Genomic DNA, 26,194 nt, shown 5'->3' on the forward strand with positions numbered 1-26,194 from the left:
TTCAGGAAAATGGGTATCTTTTAATGAAAGTTTATACCTTTCAGACGGCTTAGATGACGGTTAGAAAGAAATTGGGGGAAAATTGTTTTCCGATTGGGTGAGAAGAAGAGTTTCGGATCAAGGAGACCACATAAGTTGGAATTTCTCCATTTTGACGGAATTTTCCAATTTTATTTTCATCACAGACTTAGGAATGATGGGAGACATCTTTTTTATTGAAAATCCCCATCAGTATCTCAATCCGTACTGATTTTGGCCAATTTTTCTTTTGCACTTAGAGACCATGGTGGTGAGGGAGCCTTTTCAGTAAAAACTATATAATTAATATATTCAGATATTCTGTTGTTAAGGGAAATGTTTATTTCTACAGTTTATCTCAATAGAAATGAATCTGTATTTTTTTGAGTAGCCTCTACATCTTACACTGTTTTTTCTATCTGATTTCAGGACATCAGATGACATTGACATAACAGAAGAAACTATATCTACCATGTTTTAAGGAATAAAGGAAATTATTATACAAGACAGATGTATAGCATTGTTTCTAGAAATCTGTGGAAGAATTCCTGTGAAACATTTCTGAACATCACTGACTGAAGCATGAAGAAGAGTGGCTCCTGTTCTGATGAAACTTGGATAAATTCATGTAATTGCTGCTAGAGAAAGGTAACCCTGGACAGAAATACAGCTGTAGTAGGAGCAGTAGTAAGGAATAAAGTGTAAGAAGAAAGCAGGAAAAATATTTAAACTGGGATTTGTGAGGAAAAAGAATGGAAAAGAGTGAGAAAAGTATGATTTCCTCTGAACCCATGACGAAAGAGGAAAGGAAATTGTCATACGAGTGTGATGTCTGTAAAAAGGTCTTCTCCCTAAAATGTAACTTAATTTTTCACAAACGTATTCATACAGGAGACAAACCATATCATTGTGAGGTCTGTGGTAAATCTTTCTCTCATTGTAGTAGCTTCAGTACACATAAACGTGTTCATACAGGAGAGAAACCGTATCATTGTGAAATCTGTGGTAAATCATTCTCTCAGAGTAGTCATTTAGCTACACATATACGTATTCATAAGGGTGAGAAACCCAATCGTTGTGATATCTGTGGTAAATCATTCTCTCGGAGTGGTCATTTAACTACACATATACGTATTCATAAGGGTGAGAAACCCTATCATTGTGATATCTGTGGTAAATTATTCTCTCAAAGTAGTCATTTAGCTACACATATACGTATTCATAAGGGTGAGAAACCCAATCGTTGTGATATCTGTGGTAAATCATTCTCTCGGAGTGGTCATTTAACTACACATATACGTATTCATAAGGGTGAGAAACCCTATCATTGTGATATCTGTGGTAAATCATTCTCTCAAAGTACTCATTTAGCTACACATATACGTATTCATAAGGGTGAGAAACCCTATCGTTGTGATATCTGTGGTAAATCATTCTCTCGGAGTGGTCATTTAGCTACACATATACGTATTCATACAGGTGAAGAACCATATCACTGTGATATCTGTGGTAAATCATTCACTCAAAATAGTCACCTCATTACACATATACGTATTCATACAGGAGAGAAACCATATCACTGTGATATCTGTGGTAACTCATATTCTGTAAGTAGTTTGTTAACTCGACACAAGCGAATTCATACTGGAGAGAGACCATATCACTGTGAAATCTGTGGTAAATCATTCTCTAATAGTAGTGTCTTGTCTAGACATAAACGTATTCATACAGGAGAGAAGCCATATCATTGTGATATCTGTGGTAAATCATTCTCTGGCAGTAATGTTTTAATTTCGCACAAACGTGTTCATACAAAGGAGAAGCCGTATGACTGTGATGTCTGTGGTAAACGATTCTCAGAAAATAGTCACTTAACTAATCATAAACGTATTCATACAGGAGAAAAACCATATTGTTGTGATGTCTGTGGTACATCATTCTCCTATAGAGGTTCATTAACTGCACACAAACGTAGTCATACAGGTGAGAAACCATATCGCTGTGATATCTGTGGTAAATCACTCTCTCGAAGTAATGACTTGATTGCACACAAACGTATTCATACAGGTGAGAAACCATATCATTGTGAGGTCTGTGGTAAATCATTCTCTCAAAATAGTAGCTTAACAAAACACAAACATATTCATACAGGTGAGAAACCATATCATTGTGGTATCTGTGGTAAATCATTCTCTCAAAATAGTGTCCAGAGAAAACACGAACGTATTCATACAGTAAAGAAAGGAAAAGTGTAGTCTGAATGGTTTCTTAGTTTCTATGTCTTTGTAATATTCTTGTTTTATGTCCTGGAGATTATGAATAAAGAATTTCGAATATTTTAGGGTTTTTTTTTCTTTTGTTTTTCAGTTTTCGCTTTCCTTGAATTGAGTATAAAAATGTAGATCAATATACCTATTTTTGAAAAGTTTAATTTTGACTGTTTCAAAATCTGTGATGAAAATAGAAAAGACCTTTCTATTTGTCTGCTTCTTACGATTTTTCAATATTCCAATGATAAACTATTCCTCTCTCTACATATTGACAGCAATCTCTCACTCTATATATGAAAGCATATATACAAACACACACACATATATATATATATATATACATGTGAGTATATGCTTTCGTCAGCTTCACATAGAAGCCCCAGCCCATCCAAAGTGCCTTGGATCGCAGGACGGCCTGCTGTGCTTACCTTGGATCGTAGGGCCACCTGCTGTGCTTGCGGAGACCTACTGAGTCAAGTACATCAAAATCAAAAAATCAAATGGAAATTGTAGTTGTGATACTTGTGCCGGTGGCACGTAAATAGCACCATCCGAACGTGGCCAATGCCAGCGCCACCTCGACAGGCCTCTGTGCCGGCAGCACGTAAAAAGCACCATCCGAATGTGGCCGATACCAGGGCCGCATCGACTGGCTTCCGTGCCGGTGGCAGGTAAAAATTACCAACCGATCGTGGCTGTTGCCAGCCTTCCCTGGCATCTGTGCTGGTGGCACGTAAAAAGCACCCACTACACTCACGTGTCTCCTCAGTTGCACTTCTGGATCCGTCACCAGTGCTGTGCCATCATCAAATGAACAACTGTCTCACCTGCCATTTCTTTCCATTTTCTCCCACCATTTGGAGTTGTATAAATTTATATATAAATAATAATAATGAAATTATTGTATACAGTGCTCAGGTGCACCACAACTTGTCAGAAAGTGCATATAAAGTTAATGCAGTAATGTACGAATGTCTGGGAAGTGAACAGTGTATGAGTCAGATACATGCTTGCGTGTGTATGGAGGGGAGAAAATCAGGTGTAGTGTTGGCGAATCTCAGGAAGCATGGAAGTTTTGAAGGATGCAGTGCTCCGACAACTAACAACTGATGCCAGCAGTTTGTTCCATGCTTCAGCAACTCTCAGCGTGAAAAAATGTTTCCTGAAGTCATGGGAGCTGTGCTGTTTTCTGACTTTGTAAACATGTCCAAGGGTGTTAGATGGGTGGAGTTTGAAAAGGTGCTCAGAGTTATTGTTTGTACGATGGTTGATAATTTTATAGGTGTCTGCCAAGTCAGCTGCCAGACGTCGGAGTTTCAATGTGTCCATGCCCAGGGAAGTAAGGCGTTCAGGATATGGCAAATGCACAGAGAGATTTTGAGAGTGTCCCATACATCTAATTTTCGACTCTGAAAACCTTAGTTTTGACACTCGGCGATCAGAGTAAGGTTAAGAGGTTAACCCCTCATTAAGCTCCATCTGTGGAGAGGAGAGAACAATAAACCATTAATTTGATTGAGAATTAATAAAAACGTGGATTCGTTTTCAAATCCGCTATGCTATACTGTAGCTGTTCGCCACACATTCATACAATCACGTAATCATAAGTATACGAACATGTGTAGTTTGTATAAAATATGTATTTTATTCAAACATGAACAGGATATTTCTACAAAAACAGAAAGAGAGGGAAAAACATGTCTAGGTGATACCTTATTTTCATAGAATGATTTAAGGCAGATACCACGGATGAGTTAAAATATTTGGGCCAAGCTGGCAATGAATGGACCAATCAAGAGAGAAATAGAAAGGGCATTGTGAGTAGCGACGTATAACAACATCCGAGACGATGATCAATACAGCCAGGTATAAATACTCGCACAAACACACAAAGACCTCCTAACAGCAGGTATACTGTTGATTAAAGGGAGGTAAAGCAGAGCAGGTGCCCTCAGTATTTTGGTGAAAGGGTTAGGCATGCGCATTGAGCGTACTTCTTTCTTCACGTCGTCTGGTTTGAATGTTCTGGGCTTTTATTTCTCTTAATCAACTGATTAATACATTTATAATGTGTTTCTCAACTACCAGATACACACATATATAACAACTCTATCCTCTGTGAAACATTTCCGTAAGTATTAAACAAGGAAAATATTCGTTGTTTTTGATTCGGTAGACTTTTGGCTGCTATTTCTAGCGGAGAAAGCTATCTCGTACAATCTATTTGGTTGCCACGTCAGTTGGTAGTGTTTTAGTTTGAGAAATAGTCTGGAATACACTCCAACTACTGAAATGATCAGAAACTGGCATGACTGTGTTTCAAATTGCTTTTTATAGCCTAAATGTGTTTATGGGGAGAAAAATATTGAAAAACATCAATACATGCAAGGGTGAGAAGGAAACCAGGTAGGGGGTGTTGGGATGTGCTAGAAACAACAGCCAAATCTCCCTTAAATTACACTTTTACCGGATCTTTTCGATTTGACCGGCAGTTTATAAAATAATTTCTACGTAACTAAACACTTTTAAACTTCGTATACCGGTAGAATGTGTTTATAAAACATCTTTTTGTCTTGGCTTTATTGAGAAAATTCTATGGTTTGTAAGATATTTGTTGTTGTTAAGGGAAATGTTTATTTCTACAGTTTATCTCAATAGAAATGAATCTGTATTTTTTGAGTAGCCTCTACATCTTACACTGTTGTTTCTATCTGATTTCAGGCCATCAGATGACATTGACATAACAGAAACAACATCCTCAATATCTACCATGTTTTAAGGAATAAAGGAAATTATTATACAAGACAGATGTATAGCATTGTTTCTAGAAATCTGTGGAAGAATTCCTGTGAAACATTTCTGAACATCACTGACTGAAGCATGAAGAAGAGTGGCTCCTGAGCTGATGAAACTTGGATAAATTTATGTAATTGCTGCTAGAGAAAGGTAACCCTGGACAGAAATACAGCTGTAGTAGGAGCATTAGTAAGGAATAAAGTGTAAGAAGAAAGCAGGAAAAATATTTAAACTGGGATTTGAGAGGAAAAAGAATGGAAGAGAGTGAGAAAAGTATAGATCTGATTTCCTCTGAACCCATGACGAAAGAGGAAAGGAAATTGTCATACGAGTGTGATGTCTGTAAAAAGGTCTTTTCCCTAAAATGTAAGCTAATTTCCCACAAATGTATTCATACAGGAGACAAACCGTTTCATTGTGAGGTCTGTGGTAAATCATTCTCACAAAGTGGTAGCTTAACTACTCATAAACGTGTTCATACAGGAGAGAAACCATATCATTGTGAGGTCTGTGGTAAATCATTCTCTACAAGCAGTAACTTAACTTCACACAGGTTTATTCATACGGGAGAAACACCATATCATTGTGATATTTGTGGTAAATCATTCTCTCGGAAGAGGAACTTAACTAAACACAAACGTATTCATACAGTAGGTGAACCCTATCACTGTGATATCTGTGGTAAATCTTTCTCTCAAAGTGCTTATTTAAATGCACATGTATATATTCATAAGGGTGAGAAACCCTATCGTTGTGATATCTGTGGTAAATCATTTGTTTGGAAGAGTTCCTTAATTACACACAGACGTATTCATACAGGAGAAGAACCTTATCACTGTGATGTCTGTGGTAAATCTTTCTCTCAAAGTACTCATTTAAATACACACAAGCGAATTCATACTGGAGAGAGACCATATCACTGTGAAATCTGTGGTAAATCATTCTCTAATAGTAGTGTCTTGACTAGACATAAACGTATTCATACAGGAGAGAAGCCATATCATTGTGATATCTGTGGTAAATCATTTTCTGGCAGTAATGTTTTAATTTCGCACAAACGTGTTCATACAAAGGAGAAGCCGTATGACTGTGATGTCTGTGGTAAATGATTCTCAGAAAATAGTCACTTAACTAATCATAAACGTATTCATACAGGAGAAAAACCATATTGTTGTGATATTTGTGGTACATCATTCTCCTACAGAAATTCATTAACTGCACACAAACGTAGTCATACAGGTGAGAAACCATATTGCTGTGATATCTGTGGTAAATCACTCTCTCGAAGTAATGACTTGATTGCACACGAGCGTATTCATACAGGTGAGAAACCATATCATTGTGGTATCTGTGGTAAATCACTCTCTCAAAATAGTAGCTTAACAAAACACAAACATATTCATACAGGTGAGAAACCATATCATTGTGATATCTGTGGTAAATCACTCTCTCAAAATAGTAGCTTAACAAAACACAAACATATTCATACAGGTGAGAAACCATATCATTGTGATATCTGTGGTAAATCATTCACTCAAAATAGTAGCTTAACAAAACACAAACATATTCATACAGGTGAGAAACCATAGTATTGTGGTATCTATGGTAAATCATTCTCTCAAAATAGTGTCCAGAGAAAACACGAACGTATTCATACAGTAAAGAAAGGAAAAGTGTAGTCTGAATGGTTTCTTAGTTTCTATGTCTTTGTAATATTCTTGTTTTATGTCCTGGAGATTATGAATAAAGAATTTCGAATATTTTAGGGTTTTTTTTTCTTTTGTTTTTCAGTTTTCGCTTCCCTTGAATTGAGTATAAAAATGTAGATCAATATACCTATTTTTGAAAAGTTTAATTTTGACAGTTTCAAAATCTGTGATGAGAATAGAAAAGACCTTTCTATTTGTCTGCTTCTTATGATTTTTCAATATTCCAATGATAAACTATTCCTCTTTCTACATAGTTACAACAATCTCTCACTCTGTATATGAAAGCATATATACACACATGTATATATATCTTTGACCAGAGCGCTACTAAAAACTTTCTTTCAGCTCCGTGCCTTCAACAAGCATAGATCGACTTCCCTGTCTTTCGCAAGCCGATTTTTCACAAGCATTCTAACTAATTTTTCCACCGTCTAGGCCTAAAAAGCCCTTACTGTTGGTTCCCTGTCCTATTATTCCTTACTTGTGTTGTTTTTTCTACAGTTTTTTCTTCATTTGTATTGCTTTAACGTCCTGTTCTTGTCACTTGTTTTACCCGTCTGCAAAAGAATTTTATTTAATTCCTTTTGCAGGAAGGACTGTTTCGGCCTGGCCGTGTTCTGCCCTTACCTTCGAAACACGCATTGAGTCGAACCAGGGGCAGCTGATGAAGGAGAATTTTCCTTGTATTGTTTCTCTTGTACTCTGTTTTTTCGTTGTTAAAAAAAGTCCGTTTCCTTGTTTGTTTTTGTTTTCCTTTTCTCGTTTTGTTCTACATTTATTTGTGGTGTCCTGTACTCACATATATATATATATGCTTGTATATATACATGTAGATGTAAGTATGTACATATATGTATGTATATATGCATATATTTTTATTTATTATATTGTTATATGACCGAACGCACACGTCATTTCTCTTATCCAAGTAAGTTTTTATATATATATATATATATATATATATATATATACATGTGTATATATGCTTTCGTCACCTTCACATAGAAGCCCCACCCCATCCAAAGTGCCTTGGATCGCAGGACGGCCTGCTGTGCTTACCTTGGATCGTAGGGCCACCTGCTGTGCTTGCGGAGACCTACTGAGTCAAGTACACCAAAATAAAAAAATCAAATGGAAATTGTAGTTGTGATACCTGTGCCGGCGGCACGTAAAAAGCACCATCCGAACGTGGCCGATACCAGTGCCGCACTGACTGGCTTCTGTGCCGGTGGCACGTGAAAATTACCAACCGATCGTGACCGTTGGCACGTAAATAGCACCCACTACACTTACGGAGTGGTTGGCGTTAGGAAGGACATCCAGCTGTAGAAACTCTGCCAGACCAGACTGGAGCCTGGTGTAGACTCCTGGCTTCCCAGACCCTGGTGGAACCGTCCAATCCATGCTAGCATGGAAAACGGACTTTCAACGATGATGATGATATATAAGGCAAATGATATACTGTAGCTGTTCGCCACACATTCATACAATCACGTAATCATAAGTATACGAACATGTGTAGTTTGTATAAAATATGTATTTTATTCAAACATGAACAGGATATTTCTACAAAAAGAGAAAGAGAGGGAAAAACATGTCTAGGTAATACCTTATTTTCATAGAATGATTTAAGGCAGATACCACGGATGAGTTAAAATATTTGGGCCAAGCTGGCAATGAATGGACCAATCAAGAAGGAATAGAAAGGGCATTGTGAGTAGCGACGTATAACAACATCCGAGACGATGATCAATACAGCCAGGTATAAATACTCGCGCAAACACAAAGACCTCCTAACAGCAGGTATACTGTTGATTAAAGGGAGGTAAAGCAGAGCAGGTGCCCTCAGTATTTTGGTGAAAGGGTTAGGCATGCGCATTGAGCGTACTTCTTACTTCATGTTCATATCTGGTTTGAATGTCCTGGGCTTTGATTTCTCTTAATCAACTGATTAATACGCTAATAATACTTATAATTCATTTTCCAACTACCAGATAGATATATATATAACAACTCTATCCTTTGTGAAACATTTCCGTAAGTATTAAACAAGGAAAATATTCGTTGTTTTTGATTCTGTAGACTTTCGGTTTTTCGCGCGTCGATTCTTTGTGTCTGATTTGTGCGGGATTTGGCTGCTATTTCTAGCGGAGAAAGCTATCTCGTACAATCTCCTTCGTTGCCAGGTCAGTTTGTAGTGTTTTAGTTTGAGAAATAGTCTGGAATACACTCCAACCACTGAAATGGTCAGAAAGCGGCATAACTACAGATGTGTACCCCATTGACTTTGTTGGCGGATAACTTTGAGGAAAAGGGATATTTTTAAACGAAATTTTCAAAATATATCGCTTAAATGCTGTATATTCAGAATATGTAGGGATTTATGGGAACGAATTTTCCCCCCTAATAACTTTCAGAAAAACGGGAATCTTTTAATGAAAGTTTATACCTTCGGAACGGCATGGATTACGATTATATGAAGAACTTTCTGGGGAAATTGTTTTCCAAGCGATGGGGACAAGAGTATCTGATCAAGAAAAACACATGTTGGGATTTCCTAGATCATACGAGCTTCATTTATTTCAAGCTAATGCATGTCCTTGGCAGTCACCGCCCATGTTTCTCTGCCATGTAGCATAGCTGTTCGCACACACGTGTCATACCGTCTACCTTTCACTCTGAGTGAGAGGCCCTTTGTTACCGGCAGACACAGGAGGTCTCTGAACTTTGCCGAAGCTATTCTTATTCTAGTAGCTATTAGCTACTTCTAGTTTTTCCTCCTGGCTTGTGATGGAGGCTGTTCTCTGCTCATTTTCAGTGTTTATTGCCCCTGTGCATCTGCCACACACAATAACTATCTTCCCAGTTAACCTTCTTTTGATATTACTGCACCACTTATGTATCGAAAGCTTACACTGGGTACATCTTATGGAGTTTCTGCCTGCACCTTTCCTACACATCGAGCAGGGCCATCTACCTGAAAGGATTTGTGATTTGTCTGCCTTCCTACTTACTAAGACTTTGCTTTTGCTAGGTTGACTCTAAGGCCCTTCGATTCTAGATCTTGCTTTCACACCTGAAACTTCTACAGTGGTACTTCTGGGAGTGACTCAGCTATTGGAGCAAGGTCATCAGCACAAAGGATCTCTCAGGGGCAGCCTGTCTTGAATTCCTATGTTATTTCCTGGAAGACTATGATAAATAAGAGGTGGCTGAGGACTGATCCTTGGTGGACCCCTACTCCTACCCAGTATAGTGATGATTTATTTACATATCTTGAGCATGCACAGCAACACAAATTATGAGATTGGGAATAACTATTCACGAATCTCGTTTCGTGCATCAATAACTCTTCTGTTTTCTCATAAATGTTATTATTTTCATCTTACATAAAATACTTGTACAGTTTCCCTGTTATATTAAATATCTGTACATTTCTGTATTGGAAACATTTCTTATATTACATTCATTGTTTGCATGGAATCCTGGGATGTCACTTGTTGTCACTCCAGGTTTCAATCACAGAACACTTTCATGTTTTTGGGGGCAATTTACTTTCACTATTTTATAAGACTAAACTACATGTTAACCCAATTCTCTTTCCCCTTTTCACTTGAAAATGCAACATAACTTTCTTTTCAACCTGTTTCCATTTTTATCCACAGAGACAAAAAAACTAAACGAATCTTCAATCATTAGTAGAACTATGAAATTTACCCTGAAATTAAGATTACAGGGTGAACAGAAAATCATGGGTATAAAATGATGTGATGTTAAATTTAATAAATCCAAATATTCTGTTGTTAAGGGAAATGTTTATTTCTACAGTTTATCTCAATAGAAATGAATCTGTATTTTTTGAGTAGCCTCTACATCTTACACTGTTGTTTCTATCTGATTTCAGGACATCAGATGACATTGACATAACGGAAGGAACATCCTCAATATCTACCATGTTTTAAGGAATAAAGGAAATTATTATACAAGACAGATGTATAGCATTGTTTCTAGAAATCTGTGGAAGAATTCCTGTGAAACATTTCTGAACATCACTGACTGAAGCATGAAGAAGAGTGGTTCCTGTTCTGATGAAACTTGGATAAATTTATGTAATTGCTGCTAGAGAAAGGTAACCCTGGACAGAAATACAGCTGTAGTAGGAGCATTAGTAAGGAATAAAGTGTAAGAAGAAAGCAGGAAAAATATTTAAACTGGGATTTGTGAGGAAAAAGAGTGGAAATGAGTGAGAAAGGTATAGAACTGATTTCCTCTGAACCCATGACGAAAGAGGGAAGGAAATTGTCATACGAGTGTGATGTCTGTAAAAAGGTCTTTTCCCTAAAATGTAAGCTAATTTCTCACAAACGCATTCATACAAGAGAGAAACCGTTTCATTGTGAGGTCTGTGGTAAATCTTTCACTTACAGTAGTTACGTAATTAGACACAAACGTAGTCATACAGGTGAGAAACCATATCGCTGTGATGTCTGTGGTAAATCATTCTCTCGGAGTGGTCATTTAGCTACACATATACGTATTCATACAGGTGAGAAACCATATCATTGTGATGTCTGTGGTAACTCATTCTCTGACAGTGGTCACTTAACTGATCACAAACGTATTCATACAGGAGAGAAACCGTATCATTGTGATATCTGTGGTAAATCATTCTCTCAGAGGAGTAACCTAACTTCACACAGACGTATTCATATGGGAGAAACACCATATCATTGTGATATTTGTGGTAAATCATTCTCTCAAAGTTATTCCTTAACATATCACAAACGTATTCATACAGGGGAGAAGCCATATCACTGTGACATCTGTGGTAAATCATTCTCTAAAAGTGAACCCTTAAGAAATCACAAGCGTATTCATACAGGAGAGAAGCCATATCGCTGTGACATCTGTGGTAAATCATTCTCTAACAGTAGTCACTTAACTAGACATAAACGTATTCATACAGGGGAGAAGCCATATCATTGTGATATGTGTGGTAAATCATTCTCTCAAAGTTTTCAATTTACTTTACATAAACGTGTTCATACAGGAGAGAACCCATATCCTTGTGATATCTGTGGTAAATCATTCTCTGGTAATTCATCGTTAGTTACTCACAAACGTATTCATACAGGGGAGAAGCCATTTCAATGTGATATCTGTGGTAAATCATTCTCTCGGAGTACTCACTTAACTAGACATAAGTATACCCATACAGGCGAGAACGCATGGAAGTGTGATATCTGTGGTAAATCATTCTCTCAAAATAGTGACTTAAGGATACACATACGTACTCATACAGGAGAGAAACCGTATCATTGTGACATCTGTGGAAAGTCATTCTCTGACAATAGTGCCTTGATTTCGCACAAGCGTGTTCATACGAAGGAGAAGCCATATTGCTGTGATGTCTGTGGTAAATCATTCTCTAGAAGTGATCATTTAACTAAACACCGTCGTACCCATGGAAAAAAGTGACTGTATCATTGTGATATCTGGTAAATCATTCTCCAAGAGTGCTTCGTCAACTACACACATATGTATTCATACTGGAGAGACACTATATCACTATGGTAAATAATTTATTTTCAGTGGGGCCATGATATTGCACAAACAGTACTAGCAACAGCCACGCCCAAATGTTGTTCTTTTTTACGTGCCACCGGCGCAAGTGCCAGTAAGGCGACACTGGTAACGATCACGCTCAAATGGTGCTTTTTACAAGGCTTAAATTCCTCACAAGAAATAACTACAAGACCCACACCAGGAATTCCATTCATCTCCCAGCTCAAAGAGGCAAGCCCCACCCTGTGCTTGACTCAAGGAGAAAAAGCAACCCCCAATATCAGCAGCGGGGCCTAATAGCATTTGCTGGTTTATCCCCACCTTATCATGTGGGTTCCTTACCCTTTTTATTAACATCAATTCACTCATCCATCCACAAACACTCTCCAAGCTTTCCTATCATTTATAAACTCTCTTGACTCTCTCACACCATCACTGCTAACCAGCAAAGCTTTCCTCACTCCATCCATCCACCCAGACTAAGGTCTGCCTCTGGTTCTGTTGCCTACCACCTCTGTCTTCACCCCACCTTACCATATGCTCCTCATACATGTAGCCAAACCACCTCAAGATATATGCATATATATATATTTATATATATATATATATATATATATATATATATATATATATATATATACATACATGTATATATATATATATATATATATATACACACACAAACACACATGTATATATATATATATAATATATAAGTAATTGAGTGATACTACACACTGACTGGTCAGAATACAGTTTGCAAAACCTAGTAATCTGGAGCCTACACAGCTGTATTTAAGGCACAGATTTAATCATCTCGCTAAAGTCAAAAGTTGTGAAGCATGACTGTCACCACTACTACGTGAACCTGAAGATTGCAGAATTTAATGCATGAAAGTACTAATTCAATCACAATGAACATCTAACATTCTATTATTTTATTTTATTTTTTATATTATATTATCTTATATTATATCATTATAAGATTGTAAATAAAACATGAAAACCAGACAAGGTTGGAATTCTTTTCATTAATATATATATATACACATACATATATATATATATAAATATATATATTAACCCATGCTAGCATGGAAAACGGACGTTAAACGACGGTGATGAGGAGGAGGATTATATATATATATATATATACATACATACACAAACACATATTTCAAGTGCCCTATATATCTTATTTACTGATCTGACAACCCTAGTTTTGACCCATCTGCAACCAGAAAAAGGTTAAGAGGTCAATTCCTTCTCATTCACTGCCAGGTGCTGAGAGAAGAGAACAATATACCATTAATTTGATTGAGAATTAATAAAAACGTGGATTCGGTTTCAAATACGCTATGCTATACTGTAGCTGTTCGCTACCCATTCATACAATCACGTAATCATAAGTATACGAACATGTGTAGTTTGTATAAAATACTAGCAGTATCGCCCGGCGTTGCTCGGGTTTGTAAGGGAAATAACTGTATAAGCATTTTTAGAGAGTTACTTCCCTTATAAATTCGGGCTTTCTTAGCCATTTTTGTTTTGGTGTCTTCAAGCCATGAAGTCGTTGTTCTAAAAGAACGCTGGTTTCCTTCACAACGCATTACGACGTTGATTTCTTTACACTCCCTTCCCCCACAGCTTCACGAGGGAGGGAAGGGGGAGAAGCAAACAGGTGCAGCTGTGAGCGTGGACGCCAACTCCGCCGCCATCGACACACGATGCATTTTATGCATTAAAATGGAATAAAAAATGATGTTAAATTATTTTTAAAATCGTAGACTCATCGTTGACGCGCGCTAATAGTCAGACGGGCTTGATATGAATCACGACTATAAGATACCCGAATTTGGTTAAACTGCACCGCAAAATGTGGGAGGAGTTAGGAATCTAAATCGAAGGGGACAGACACTCACACAACTAGAGTTTTATATATATAGATGTATTTTATTCAAACATGAACAGGATATTTCTACAAAAACAGAAAGAGAGGGAAAAACATGTCTAGGTAATACCTTATTTTCATAGAATGATTTAAGGCAGATACCACGGATGAGTTAAAATATTTGGGCCAAGCTGGCAATGAATGGACCAATCAAGAGAGAAATAGAAAGGGCATTGTGAGTAGCGACGTATAACAACATCCGAGACGATGATCAATACAGCCAGGTATAAATACTCACACAAACACAGAAAGACCTCCTAACAGCAGGTGGCGAACTGGCAGAATCGTTAGCACGGCCGGCGAAATGCTTAGCGGTATTTCGTCTGTCGAGGTCGACTTTGCCTTTCATCCTTTCGGGGTCGATTAAATAAGTACCAGTGTACCACTGGGGTCGATATAATCGACTTAATCCGTTTGTCTGTCCTTGTTTGTCTTCTCTGTGTTTAGCCCCTTGTGGGTAGTAAAGAAATAGGTATTTCGTCTGTCGTTACGTTCTGAGTTCAAATTCCGCCGAGGTCGACTTTGCCTTTCATCCTTTCGGGGTCGATAAATTAAGTACCAGTTACGCACTGAGGTCGAAGCAATCGACTTAATACCTATGTCTGTCTTTGTTTGTCCCCTCTGTGTTTAGCCCCTTGTGGATAATAAAGAAATAGGTATACTGTTGATTAAAGGGAGGTAAAGCAGAGCAGGTGCCCTCAGTATTTTGGTGAAAGGGTTAGGCATGCGCATTGAGCGTACTTCTTACTTCATGTTCATATCTGGTTTGAATGTCCTGGGCTTTGATTTCTCTTAATCAACTGATTAATACGCTAATAATACTTATAATTCATTTTCCAACTACCAGATAGATATATATATAACAATTCTATCCTTTGTGAAACATTTCCGTAAGTATTAAACAAGGAAAATATTCGTTGTTTTTGATTCTGTAGACTTTCGGTTTTTCGCGCGTCGATTCTTTGAGTCTGATTTGTGCGGGATTTGGCTGCTATTTCTAGCGGAGAAAGCTATCTCGTACAATCTCCTTCGTTGCCAGGTCAGTTTGTAGTGTTTTAGTTTGAGAAATAGTCTGGAATACACTCCAACCACTGAAATGGTCAGAAAGCGGCATAACTACAGATGTGTACCCCATTGACTTTGTTGGCGGATAACTTTGAGAAAAAGGGATACTTTTAAACGAAATTTTCAAAATATATCGCTTAAATGCTGTATATTCAGAATATGTAGGGATTTATGGGAACGAATTTTCCCCCCTAATAACTTTCAGAAAAACGGGAATCTTTTAATGAAAGTTTATACCTTCGGAACGGCATGGATTACGATTATATGAAGAACTTTCTGGGGAAATTGTTTTCCAAGCGATGGGGACAAGAGTATCTGATCAAGAAAAACACATGTTGGGATTTCCTAGATCATATGAGCTTCATTTATTTCAAGCTAATGCATGTCCTTGGCAGTCACCGCCCATGTTTCTCTGCCATGTAGCATAGCTGTTCGCACACACGTGTCATACACTCTACCTTTCACTCTGAGTGAGAGGCCCTTTGTTACCGGCAGAGACAGGAGCTCTCTGAACTTTGCCGAGGCTATTCTTATTCTAGCAGCTACGCTCTCAGAGCACCCACCCTAACTGCTAAATTTGTCACCAAGGTAATGGAAGCTATTAGCTACTTCTAGTTTTTCCTCCTGGCTTGTGATGGAGGCTGTTCTCTGCTCATTTTCAGTGTTTATTGCCCCTGTGCATCTGCCACACACAATAACTATCTTCCCAGTTAACCTTCTTTTGATATTACTGCACCACTTATGTATCGAAAGCTTACACTGGGTACATCTTATGGAGTTTCTGCCTGCACCTTTCCTACACATCGAGCAGGGCCATCTACCTGAAGGGATTTGTGATTTGTCTGCCTTCCTACTTACTAAGACTTTGGCTTTTGCTAGGTTGACTCTAAGGCCCTTCGATTCTAGATCTTGCTTTCACACCTGAAACTTCTACAGTGGTACTTCTGGGAGTGACTCAGCTATTGGAGCAAGGTCATCAGCACAAAGGATCTCTCAGGGGCAGCCTGTCTTGAATTCCTATGTTATTTCCTGGAAGACTATGATAAATAAGAGGTGGCTGAGGACTGATCCTTGGTGGACCCCTACTCCTACCCAGTATAGTGATGATTTATTTACATATCTTGAGCATGCACAGCAACACAAATTATGAGATTGGGAATAACTATTCACGAATCTCGTTTCGTGCATCAATAACTCTTCTGTTTTCTCATAAATGTTATTATTTTCATCTTACATAAAATACTTGTACAGTTTCCCTGTTATATTAAATATCTGTACATTTCTGTATTGGAAACATTTCTTATATTACATTCATTGTTTGCATGGAATCCTGGGATGTCACTTGTTGTCACTCCAGGTTTCAATCACAGAACACTTTCATGTTTTTGGGGGCAATTTACTTTCACTATTTTATAAGACTAAACTACATGTTAACCCAATTCTCTTTCCCCTTTTCACTTGAAAATGCAACATAACTTTCTTTTCAACCTGTTTCCATTTTTATCCAGAGACAAAAAAAACTAAACGAATCTTCAATCATTAGTAGAACTATGAAATTTACCCTGAAATTAAGATTACAGGGTGAACAGAAAATCATGGATATAAAATGATGTGATGTTAAATTTAATAAATCCAAATATTCTGTTGTTAAGGGAAATGTTTATTTCTACAGTTTATCTCAATAGAAATGAATCTGTATTTTTTGAGTAGCCTCTACATCTTACACTGTTGTTTCTATCTGATTTCAGGACATCAGATGACATTGACATAACGGAAGGAACATCCTCAATATCTACCATGTTTTAAGGAATAAAGGAAATTATTATACAAGACAGATGTATAGCATTGTTTCTAGAAATCTGTGGAAGAATTCCTGTGAAACATTTCTGAACATCACTGACTGAAGCATGAAGAAGAGTGGTTCCTGTTCTGATGAAACTTGGATAAATTTATGTAATTGCTGCTAGAGAAAGGTAACCCTGGACAGAAATACAGCTGTAGTAGGAGCATTAGTAAGGAATAAAGTGTAAGAAGAAAGCAGGAAAAATATTTAAACTGGGATTTGTGAGGAAAAAGAGTGGAAATGAGTGAGAAAGGTATAGAACTGATTTCCTCTGAACCCATGACGAAAGAGGGAAGGAAATTGTCATACGAGTGTGATGTCTGTAAAAAGGTCTTTTCCCTAAAATGTAAGCTAATTTCTCACAAACGCATTCATACAAGAGAGAAACCGTTTCATTGTGAGGTCTGTGGTAAATCTTTCACTTACAGTAGTTACGTAATTAGACACAAACGTAGTCATACAGGTGAGAAACCATATCGCTGTGATGTCTGTGGTAAATCATTCTCTCGGAGTGGTCATTTAGCTACACATATACGTATTCATACAGGTGAGAAACCATATCATTGTGATGTCTGTGGTAACTCATTCTCTGACAGTGGTCACTTAACTGATCACAAACGTATTCATACAGGAGAGAAACCGTATCATTGTGATATCTGTGGTAAATCATTCTCTCAGAGGAGTAACCTAACTTCACACAGACGTATTCATATGGGAGAAACACCATATCATTGTGATATTTGTGGTAAATCATTCTCTCAAAGTTATTCCTTAACATATCACAAACGTATTCATACAGGGGAGAAGCCATATCACTGTGACATCTGTGGTAAATCATTCTCTAAAAGTGAACCCTTAAGAAATCACAAGCGTATTCATACAGGAGAGAAGCCATATCGCTGTGACATCTGTGGTAAATCATTCTCTAACAGTAGTCACTTAACTAGACATAAACGTATTCATACAGGGGAGAAGCCATATCATTGTGATATGTGTGGTAAATCATTCTCTCAAAGTTTTCAATTTACTTTACATAAACGTGTTCATACAGGAGAGAACCCATATCCTTGTGATATCTGTGGTAAATCATTCTCTGGTAATTCATCGTTAGTTACTCACAAACGTATTCATACAGGGGAGAAGCCATTTCAATGTGATATCTGTGGTAAATCATTCTCTCGGAGTACTCACTTAACTAGACATAAGTATACCCATACAGGCGAGAACGCATGGAAGTGTGATATCTGTGGTAAATCATTCTCTCAAAATAGTGACTTAAGGATACACATACGTACTCATACAGGAGAGAAACCGTATCATTGTGACATCTGTGGAAAGTCATTCTCTGACAATAGTGCCTTGATTTCGCACAAGCGTGTTCATACGAAGGAGAAGCCATATTGCTGTGATGTCTGTGGTAAATCATTCTCTAGAAGTGATCATTTAACTAAACACCGTCGTACCCATGGAAAAAAGTGACTGTATCATTGTGATATCTGGTAAATCATTCTCCAAGAGTGCTTCGTCAACTACACACATATGTATTCATACTGGAGAGACACTATATCACTATGGTAAATAATTTATTTTCAGTGGGGCCATGATATTGCACAAACAGTACTAGCAACAGCCACGCCCAAATGTTGTTCTTTTTTACGTGCCACCGGCGCAAGTGCCAGTAAGGCGACACTGGTAACGATCACGCTCAAATGGTGCTTTTTACAAGGCTTAAATTCCTCACAAGAAATAACTACAAGACCCACACCAGGAATTCCATTCATCTCCCAGCTCAAAGAGGCAAGCCCCACCCTGTGCTTGACTCAAGGAGAAAAAGCAACCCCCAATATCAGCAGCGGGGCCTAATAGCATTTGCTGGTTTATCCCCACCTTATCATGTGGGTTCCTTACCCTTTTTATTAACATCAATTCACTCATCCATCCACAAACACTCTCCAAGCTTTCCTATCATTTATAAACTCTCTTGACTCTCTCACACCATCACTGCTAACCAGCAAAGCTTTCCTCACTCCATCCATCCACCCAGACTAAGGTCTGCCTCTGGTTCTGTTGCCTACCACCTCTGTCTTCACCCCACCTTACCATATGCTCCTCATACATGTAGCCAAACCACCTCAAGATATATGCATATATATATATATTTATATATATATATATATATATATACACACACAAACACACATGTATATATATATATATAATATATAAGTAATTGAGTGATACTACACACTGACTGGTCAGAATACAGTTTGCAAAACCTAGTAATCTGGAGCCTACACAGCTGTATTTAAGGCACAGATTTAATCATCTCGCTAAAGTCAAAAGTTGTGAAGCATGACTGTCACCACTACTACGTGAACCTGAAGATTGCAGAATTTAATGCATGAAAGTACTAATTCAATCACAATGAACATCTAACATTCTATTATTTTATTTTATTTTTTTATATTATATTATCTTATATTATATCATTATAAGATTGTAAATAAAACATGAAAACCAGACAAGGTTGGAATTCTTTTCATTAATATATATATATACACATACATATATATATATATAAATATATATATTAACCCATGCTAGCATGGAAAACGGACGTTAAACGACGGTGATGAGGAGGAGGATTATATATATATATATATATACATACATACACAAACACATATTTCAAGTGCCCTATATATCTTATTTACTGATCTGACAACCCTAGTTTTGACCCATCTGCAACCAGAAAAAGGTTAAGAGGTCAATTCCTTCTCATTCACTGCCAGGTGCTGAGAGAAGAGAACAATATACCATTAATTTGATTGAGAATTAATAAAAACGTGGATTCGGTTTCAAATACGCTATGCTATACTGTAGCTGTTCGCTACCCATTCATACAATCACGTAATCATAAGTATACGAACATGTGTAGTTTGTATAAAATACTAGCAGTATCGCCCGGCGTTGCTCGGGTTTGTAAGGGAAATAACTGTATAAGCATTTTTAGAGAGTTACTTCCCTTATAAATTCGGGCTTTCTTAGCCATTTTTGTTTTGGTGTCTTCAAGCCATGAAGTCGTTGTTCTAAAAGAACGCTGGTTTCCTTCACAACGCATTACGACGTTGATTTCTTTACACTCCCTTCCCCCACAGCTTCACGAGGGAGGGAAGGGGGAGAAGCAAACAGGTGCAGCTGTGAGCGTGGACGCCAACTCCGCCGCCATCGACACACGATGCATTTTATGCATTAAAATGGAATAAAAAATGATGTTAAATTATTTTTAAAATCGTAGACTCATCGTTGACGCGCGCTAATAGTCAGACGGGCTTGATATGAATCACGACTATAAGATACCCGAATTTGGTTAAACTGCACCGCAAAATGTGGGAGGAGTTAGGAATCTAAATCGAAGGGGACAGACACTCACACAACTAGAGTTTTATATATATAGATGTATTTTATTCAAACATGAACAGGATATTTCTACAAAAACAGAAAGAGAGGGAAAAACATGTCTAGGTAATACCTTATTTTCATAGAATGATTTAAGGCAGATACCACGGATGAGTTAAAATATTTGGGCCAAGCTGGCAATGAATGGACCAATCAAGAGAGAAATAGAAAGGGCATTGTGAGTAGCGACGTATAACAACATCCGAGACGATGATCAATACAGCCAGGTATAAATACTCACACAAACACAGAAAGACCTCCTAACAGCAGGTGGCGAACTGGCAGAATCGTTAGCACGGCCGGCGAAATGCTTAGCGGTATTTCGTCTGTCGAGGTCGACTTTGCCTTTCATCCTTTCGGGGTCGATTAAATAAGTACCAGTGTACCACTGGGGTCGATATAATCGACTTAATCCGTTTGTCTGTCCTTGTTTGTCTTCTCTGTGTTTAGCCCCTTGTGGGTAGTAAAGAAATAGGTATTTCGTCTGTCGTTACGTTCTGAGTTCAAATTCCGCCGAGGTCGACTTTGCCTTTCATCCTTTCGGGGTCGATAAATTAAGTACCAGTTACGCACTGAGGTCGAAGCAATCGACTTAATACCTATGTCTGTCTTTGTTTGTCCCCTCTGTGTTTAGCCCCTTGTGGATAATAAAGAAATAGGTATACTGTTGATTAAAGGGAGGTAAAGCAGAGCAGGTGCCCTCAGTATTTTGGTGAAAGGGTTAGGCATGCGCATTGAGCGTACTTCTTACTTCATGTTCATATCTGGTTTGAATGTCCTGGGCTTTGATTTCTCTTAATCAACTGATTAATACGCTAATAATACTTATAATTCATTTTCCAACTACCAGATAGATATATATATAACAATTCTATCCTTTGTGAAACATTTCCGTAAGTATTAAACAAGGAAAATATTCGTTGTTTTTGATTCTGTAGACTTTCGGTTTTTCGCGCGTCGATTCTTTGAGTCTGATTTGTGCGGGATTTGGCTGCTATTTCTAGCGGAGAAAGCTATCTCGTACAATCTCCTTCGTTGCCAGGTCAGTTTGTAGTGTTTTAGTTTGAGAAATAGTCTGGAATACACTCCAACCACTGAAATGGTCAGAAAGCGGCATAACTACAGATGTGTACCCCATTGACTTTGTTGGCGGATAACTTTGAGAAAAAGGGATACTTTTAAACGAAATTTTCAAAATATATCGCTTAAATGCTGTATATTCAGAATATGTAGGGATTTATGGGAACGAATTTTCCCCCCTAATAACTTTCAGAAAAACGGGAATCTTTTAATGAAAGTTTATACCTTCGGAACGGCATGGATTACGATTATATGAAGAACTTTCTGGGGAAATTGTTTTCCAAGCGATGGGGACAAGAGTATCTGATCAAGAAAAACACATGTTGGGATTTCCTAGATCATATGAGCTTCATTTATTTCAAGCTAATGCATGTCCTTGGCAGTCACCGCCCATGTTTCTCTGCCATGTAGCATAGCTGTTCGCACACACGTGTCATACACTCTACCTTTCACTCTGAGTGAGAGGCCCTTTGTTACCGGCAGAGACAGGAGCTCTCTGAACTTTGCCGAGGCTATTCTTATTCTAGCAGCTACGCTCTCAGAGCACCCACCCTAACTGCTAAATTTGTCACCAAGGTAATGGAAGCTATTAGCTACTTCTAGTTTTTCCTCCTGGCTTGTGATGGAGGCTGTTCTCTGCTCATTTTCAGTGTTTATTGCCCCTGTGCATCTGCCACACACAATAACTATCTTCCCAGTTAACCTTCTTTTGATATTACTGCACCACTTATGTATCGAAAGCTTACACTGGGTACATCTTATGGAGTTTCTGCCTGCACCTTTCCTACACATCGAGCAGGGCCATCTACCTGAAGGGATTTGTGATTTGTCTGCCTTCCTACTTACTAAGACTTTGGCTTTTGCTAGGTTGACTCTAAGGCCCTTCGATTCTAGATCTTGCTTTCACACCTGAAACTTCTACAGTGGTACTTCTGGGAGTGACTCAGCTATTGGAGCAAGGTCATCAGCACAAAGGATCTCTCAGGGGCAGCCTGTCTTGAATTCCTATGTTATTTCCTGGAAGACTATGATAAATAAGAGGTGGCTGAGGACTGATCCTTGGTGGACCCCTACTCCTACCCAGTATAGTGATGATTTATTTACATATCTTGAGCATGCACAGCAACACAAATTATGAGATTGGGAATAACTATTCACGAATCTCGTTTCGTGCATCAATAACTCTTCTGTTTTCTCATAAATGTTATTATTTTCATCTTACATAAAATACTTGTACAGTTTCCCTGTTATATTAAATATCTGTACATTTCTGTATTGGAAACATTTCTTATATTACATTCATTGTTTGCATGGAATCCTGGGATGTCACTTGTTGTCACTCCAGGTTTCAATCACAGAACACTTTCATGTTTTTGGGGGCAATTTACTTTCACTATTTTATAAGACTAAACTACATGTTAACCCAATTCTCTTTCCCCTTTTCACTTGAAAATGCAACATAACTTTCTTTTCAACCTGTTTCCATTTTTATCCAGAGACAAAAAAAACTAAACGAATCTTCAATCATTAGTAGAACTATGAAATTTACCCTGAAATTAAGATTACAGGGTGAACAGAAAATCATGGATATAAAATGATGTGATGTTAAATTTAATAAATCCAAATATTCTGTTGTTAAGGGAAATGTTTATTTCTACAGTTTATCTCAATAGAAATGAATCTGTATTTTTTGAGTAGCCTCTACATCTTACACTGTTGTTTCTATCTGATTTCAGGACATCAGATGACATTGACATAACGGAAGGAACATCCTCAATATCTACCATGTTTTAAGGAATAAAGGAAATTATTATACAAGACAGATGTATAGCATTGTTTCTAGAAATCTGTGGAAGAATTCCTGTGAAACATTTCTGAACATCACTGACTGAAGCATGAAGAAGAGTGGTTCCTGTTCTGATGAAACTTGGATAAATTTATGTAATTGCTGCTAGAGAAAGGTAACCCTGGACAGAAATACAGCTGTAGTAGGAGCATTAGTAAGGAATAAAGTGTAAGAAGAAAGCAGGAAAAATATTTAAACTGGGATTTGTGAGGAAAAAGAGTGGAAATGAGTGAGAAAGGTATAGAACTGATTTCCTCTGAACCCATGACGAAAGAGGGAAGGAAATTGTCATACGAGTGTGATGTCTGTAAAAAGGTCTTTTCCCTAAAATGTAAGCTAATTTCTCACAAACGCATTCATACAAGAGAGAAACCGTTTCATTGTGAGGTCTGTGGTAAATCTTTCACTTACAGTAGTTACGTAATTAGACACAAACGTAGTCATACAGGTGAGAAACCATATCGCTGTGATGTCTGTGGTAAATCATTCTCTCGGAGTGGTCATTTAGCTACACATATACGTATTCATACAGGTGAGAAACCATATCATTGTGATGTCTGTGGTAACTCATTCTCTGACAGTGGTCACTTAACTGATCACAAACGTATTCATACAGGAGAGAAACCGTATCATTGTGATATCTGTGGTAAATCATTCTCTCAGAGGAGTAACCTAACTTCACACAGACGTATTCATATGGGAGAAACACCATATCATTGTGATATTTGTGGTAAATCATTCTCTCAAAGTTATTCCTTAACATATCACAAACGTATTCATACAGGGGAGAAGCCATATCACTGTGACATCTGTGGTAAATCATTCTCTAAAAGTGAACCCTTAAGAAATCACAAGCGTATTCATACAGGAGAGAAGCCATATCGCTGTGACATCTGTGGTAAATCATTCTCTAACAGTAGTCACTTAACTAGACATAAACGTATTCATACAGGGGAGAAGCCATATCATTGTGATATGTGTGGTAAATCATTCTCTCAAAGTTTTCAATTTACTTTACATAAACGTGTTCATACAGGAGAGAACCCATATCCTTGTGATATCTGTGGTAAATCATTCTCTGGTAATTCATCGTTAGTTACTCACAAACGTATTCATACAGGGGAGAAGCCATTTCAATGTGATATCTGTGGTAAATCATTCTCTCGGAGTACTCACTTAACTAGACATAAGTATACCCATACAGGCGAGAACGCATGGAAGTGTGATATCTGTGGTAAATCATTCTCTCAAAATAGTGACTTAAGGATACACATACGTACTCATACAGGAGAGAAACCGTATCATTGTGACATCTGTGGAAAGTCATTCTCTGACAATAGTGCCTTGATTTCGCACAAGCGTGTTCATACGAAGGAGAAGCCATATTGCTGTGATGTCTGTGGTAAATCATTCTCTAGAAGTGATCATTTAACTAAACACCGTCGTACCCATGGAAAAAAGTGACTGTATCATTGTGATATCTGGTAAATCATTCTCCAAGAGTGCTTCGTCAACTACACACATATGTATTCATACTGGAGAGACACTATATCACTATGGTAAATAATTTATTTTCAGTGGGGCCATGATATTGCACAAACAGCACTAGCAACAGCCACGCCCAAATGTTGTTCTTTTTTACGTGCCACCGGCGCAAGTGCCAGTAAGGCGACACTGGTAACGATCACGCTCAAATGGTGCTTTTTACAAGGCTTAAATTCCTCACGAGAAATAACTACAAGACCCACACCAGGAATTCCATTCATCTCCCAGCTCAAAGAGGCAAGCCCCACCCTGTGCTTGACTCAAGGAGAAAAAGCAACCCCCAATATCAGCAGCGGGGCCTAATAGCATTTGCTGGTTTATCCCCACCTTATCATGTGGGTTCCTTACCCTTTTTATTAACATCAATTCACTCATCCATCCACAAACACTCTCCAAGCTTTCCTATCATTTATAAACTCTCTTGACTCTCTCACACCATCACTGCTAACCAGCAAAGCTTTCCTCACTCCATCCATCCACCCAGACTAAGGTCTGCCTCTGGTTCTGTTGCCTACCACCTCTGTCTTCACCCCACCTTACCATATGCTCCTCATACATGTAGCCAAACCACCTCAAGATATATGCATATATATATATTTATATATATATATATATATATATATATATATATATATATATATACATACATGTATATATATATATATATATATATATATACACACACAAACACACATGTATATATATATATATATATAAGTAATTGAGTGATACTACACACTGACTGGTCAGAATACAGTTTGCAAAACCTAGTAATCTGGAGCCTACACAGCTGTATTTAAGGCACAGATTTAATCATCTCGCTAAAGTCAAAAGTTGTGAAGCATGACTGTCACCACTACTACGTGAACCTGAAGATTGCAGAATTTAATGCATGAAAGTACTAATTCAATCACAATGAACATCTAACATTCTATTATTTTATTTTATTTTTTTATATTATATTATCTTATATTATATCATTATAAGATTGTAAATAAAACATGAAAACCAGACAAGGTTGGAATTCTTTTCATTAATATATATATA

At 37.6% G+C, this 26,194-nt stretch overlaps 2 protein-coding genes across 2 annotated transcripts in view; both read left to right on the forward strand.

Moving 5' to 3' along the window:
• The window catches only part of LOC115226689 (zinc finger protein 91-like), a 151,591-nt gene that overhangs the window by 63,490 nt on the left and 61,907 nt on the right, over positions 1 to 26,194 (forward strand). The window contains exons 2-6 of the mRNA XM_036515233.1: positions 10,698 to 11,255; positions 11,928 to 12,079; positions 18,085 to 18,579; positions 24,191 to 24,568; positions 24,821 to 24,874. Of these exons, the coding sequence (XP_036371126.1) occupies positions 11,033 to 11,255; positions 11,928 to 12,079; positions 18,085 to 18,579; positions 24,191 to 24,568; positions 24,821 to 24,874 (1,302 nt within the window). The 5' untranslated portion in view covers positions 10,698 to 11,032. The remainder of the gene's footprint in view (positions 1 to 10,697; positions 11,256 to 11,927; positions 12,080 to 18,084; positions 18,580 to 24,190; positions 24,569 to 24,820; positions 24,875 to 26,194) is intronic.
• LOC118768506 (zinc finger protein 271-like) lies at positions 54 to 6,910 on the forward strand. The gene is made up of 4 exons (XM_036515144.1): positions 54 to 59; positions 1,245 to 2,169; positions 5,568 to 5,891; positions 6,876 to 6,910. Exons 1-4 carry the CDS (start codon positions 54 to 56, stop codon positions 6,908 to 6,910), a joined length of 1,290 nt encoding a protein of 429 aa, XP_036371037.1.

Source organism: Octopus sinensis, linkage group LG30 (genome assembly GCF_006345805.1).
Source record: "Octopus sinensis linkage group LG30, ASM634580v1, whole genome shotgun sequence".
NCBI classification, from domain to species: Eukaryota; Metazoa; Mollusca; class Cephalopoda; order Octopoda; family Octopodidae; genus Octopus; species Octopus sinensis.

Excerpts from the sequence above, each read along its gene's own strand:
- LOC118768506 (XM_036515144.1), top strand. Across the intron at positions 2,170-5,567 it reads ACACAAACATATTCATACAG|GAGAGAAACCATATCATTGT; the intron begins GTGAGAAACCAT and ends GTGTTCATACAG. Across the intron at positions 5,892-6,875 it reads TTCCTTAATTACACACAGAC|TTTTCGCTTCCCTTGAATTG; the intron begins GTATTCATACAG and ends TTTGTTTTTCAG.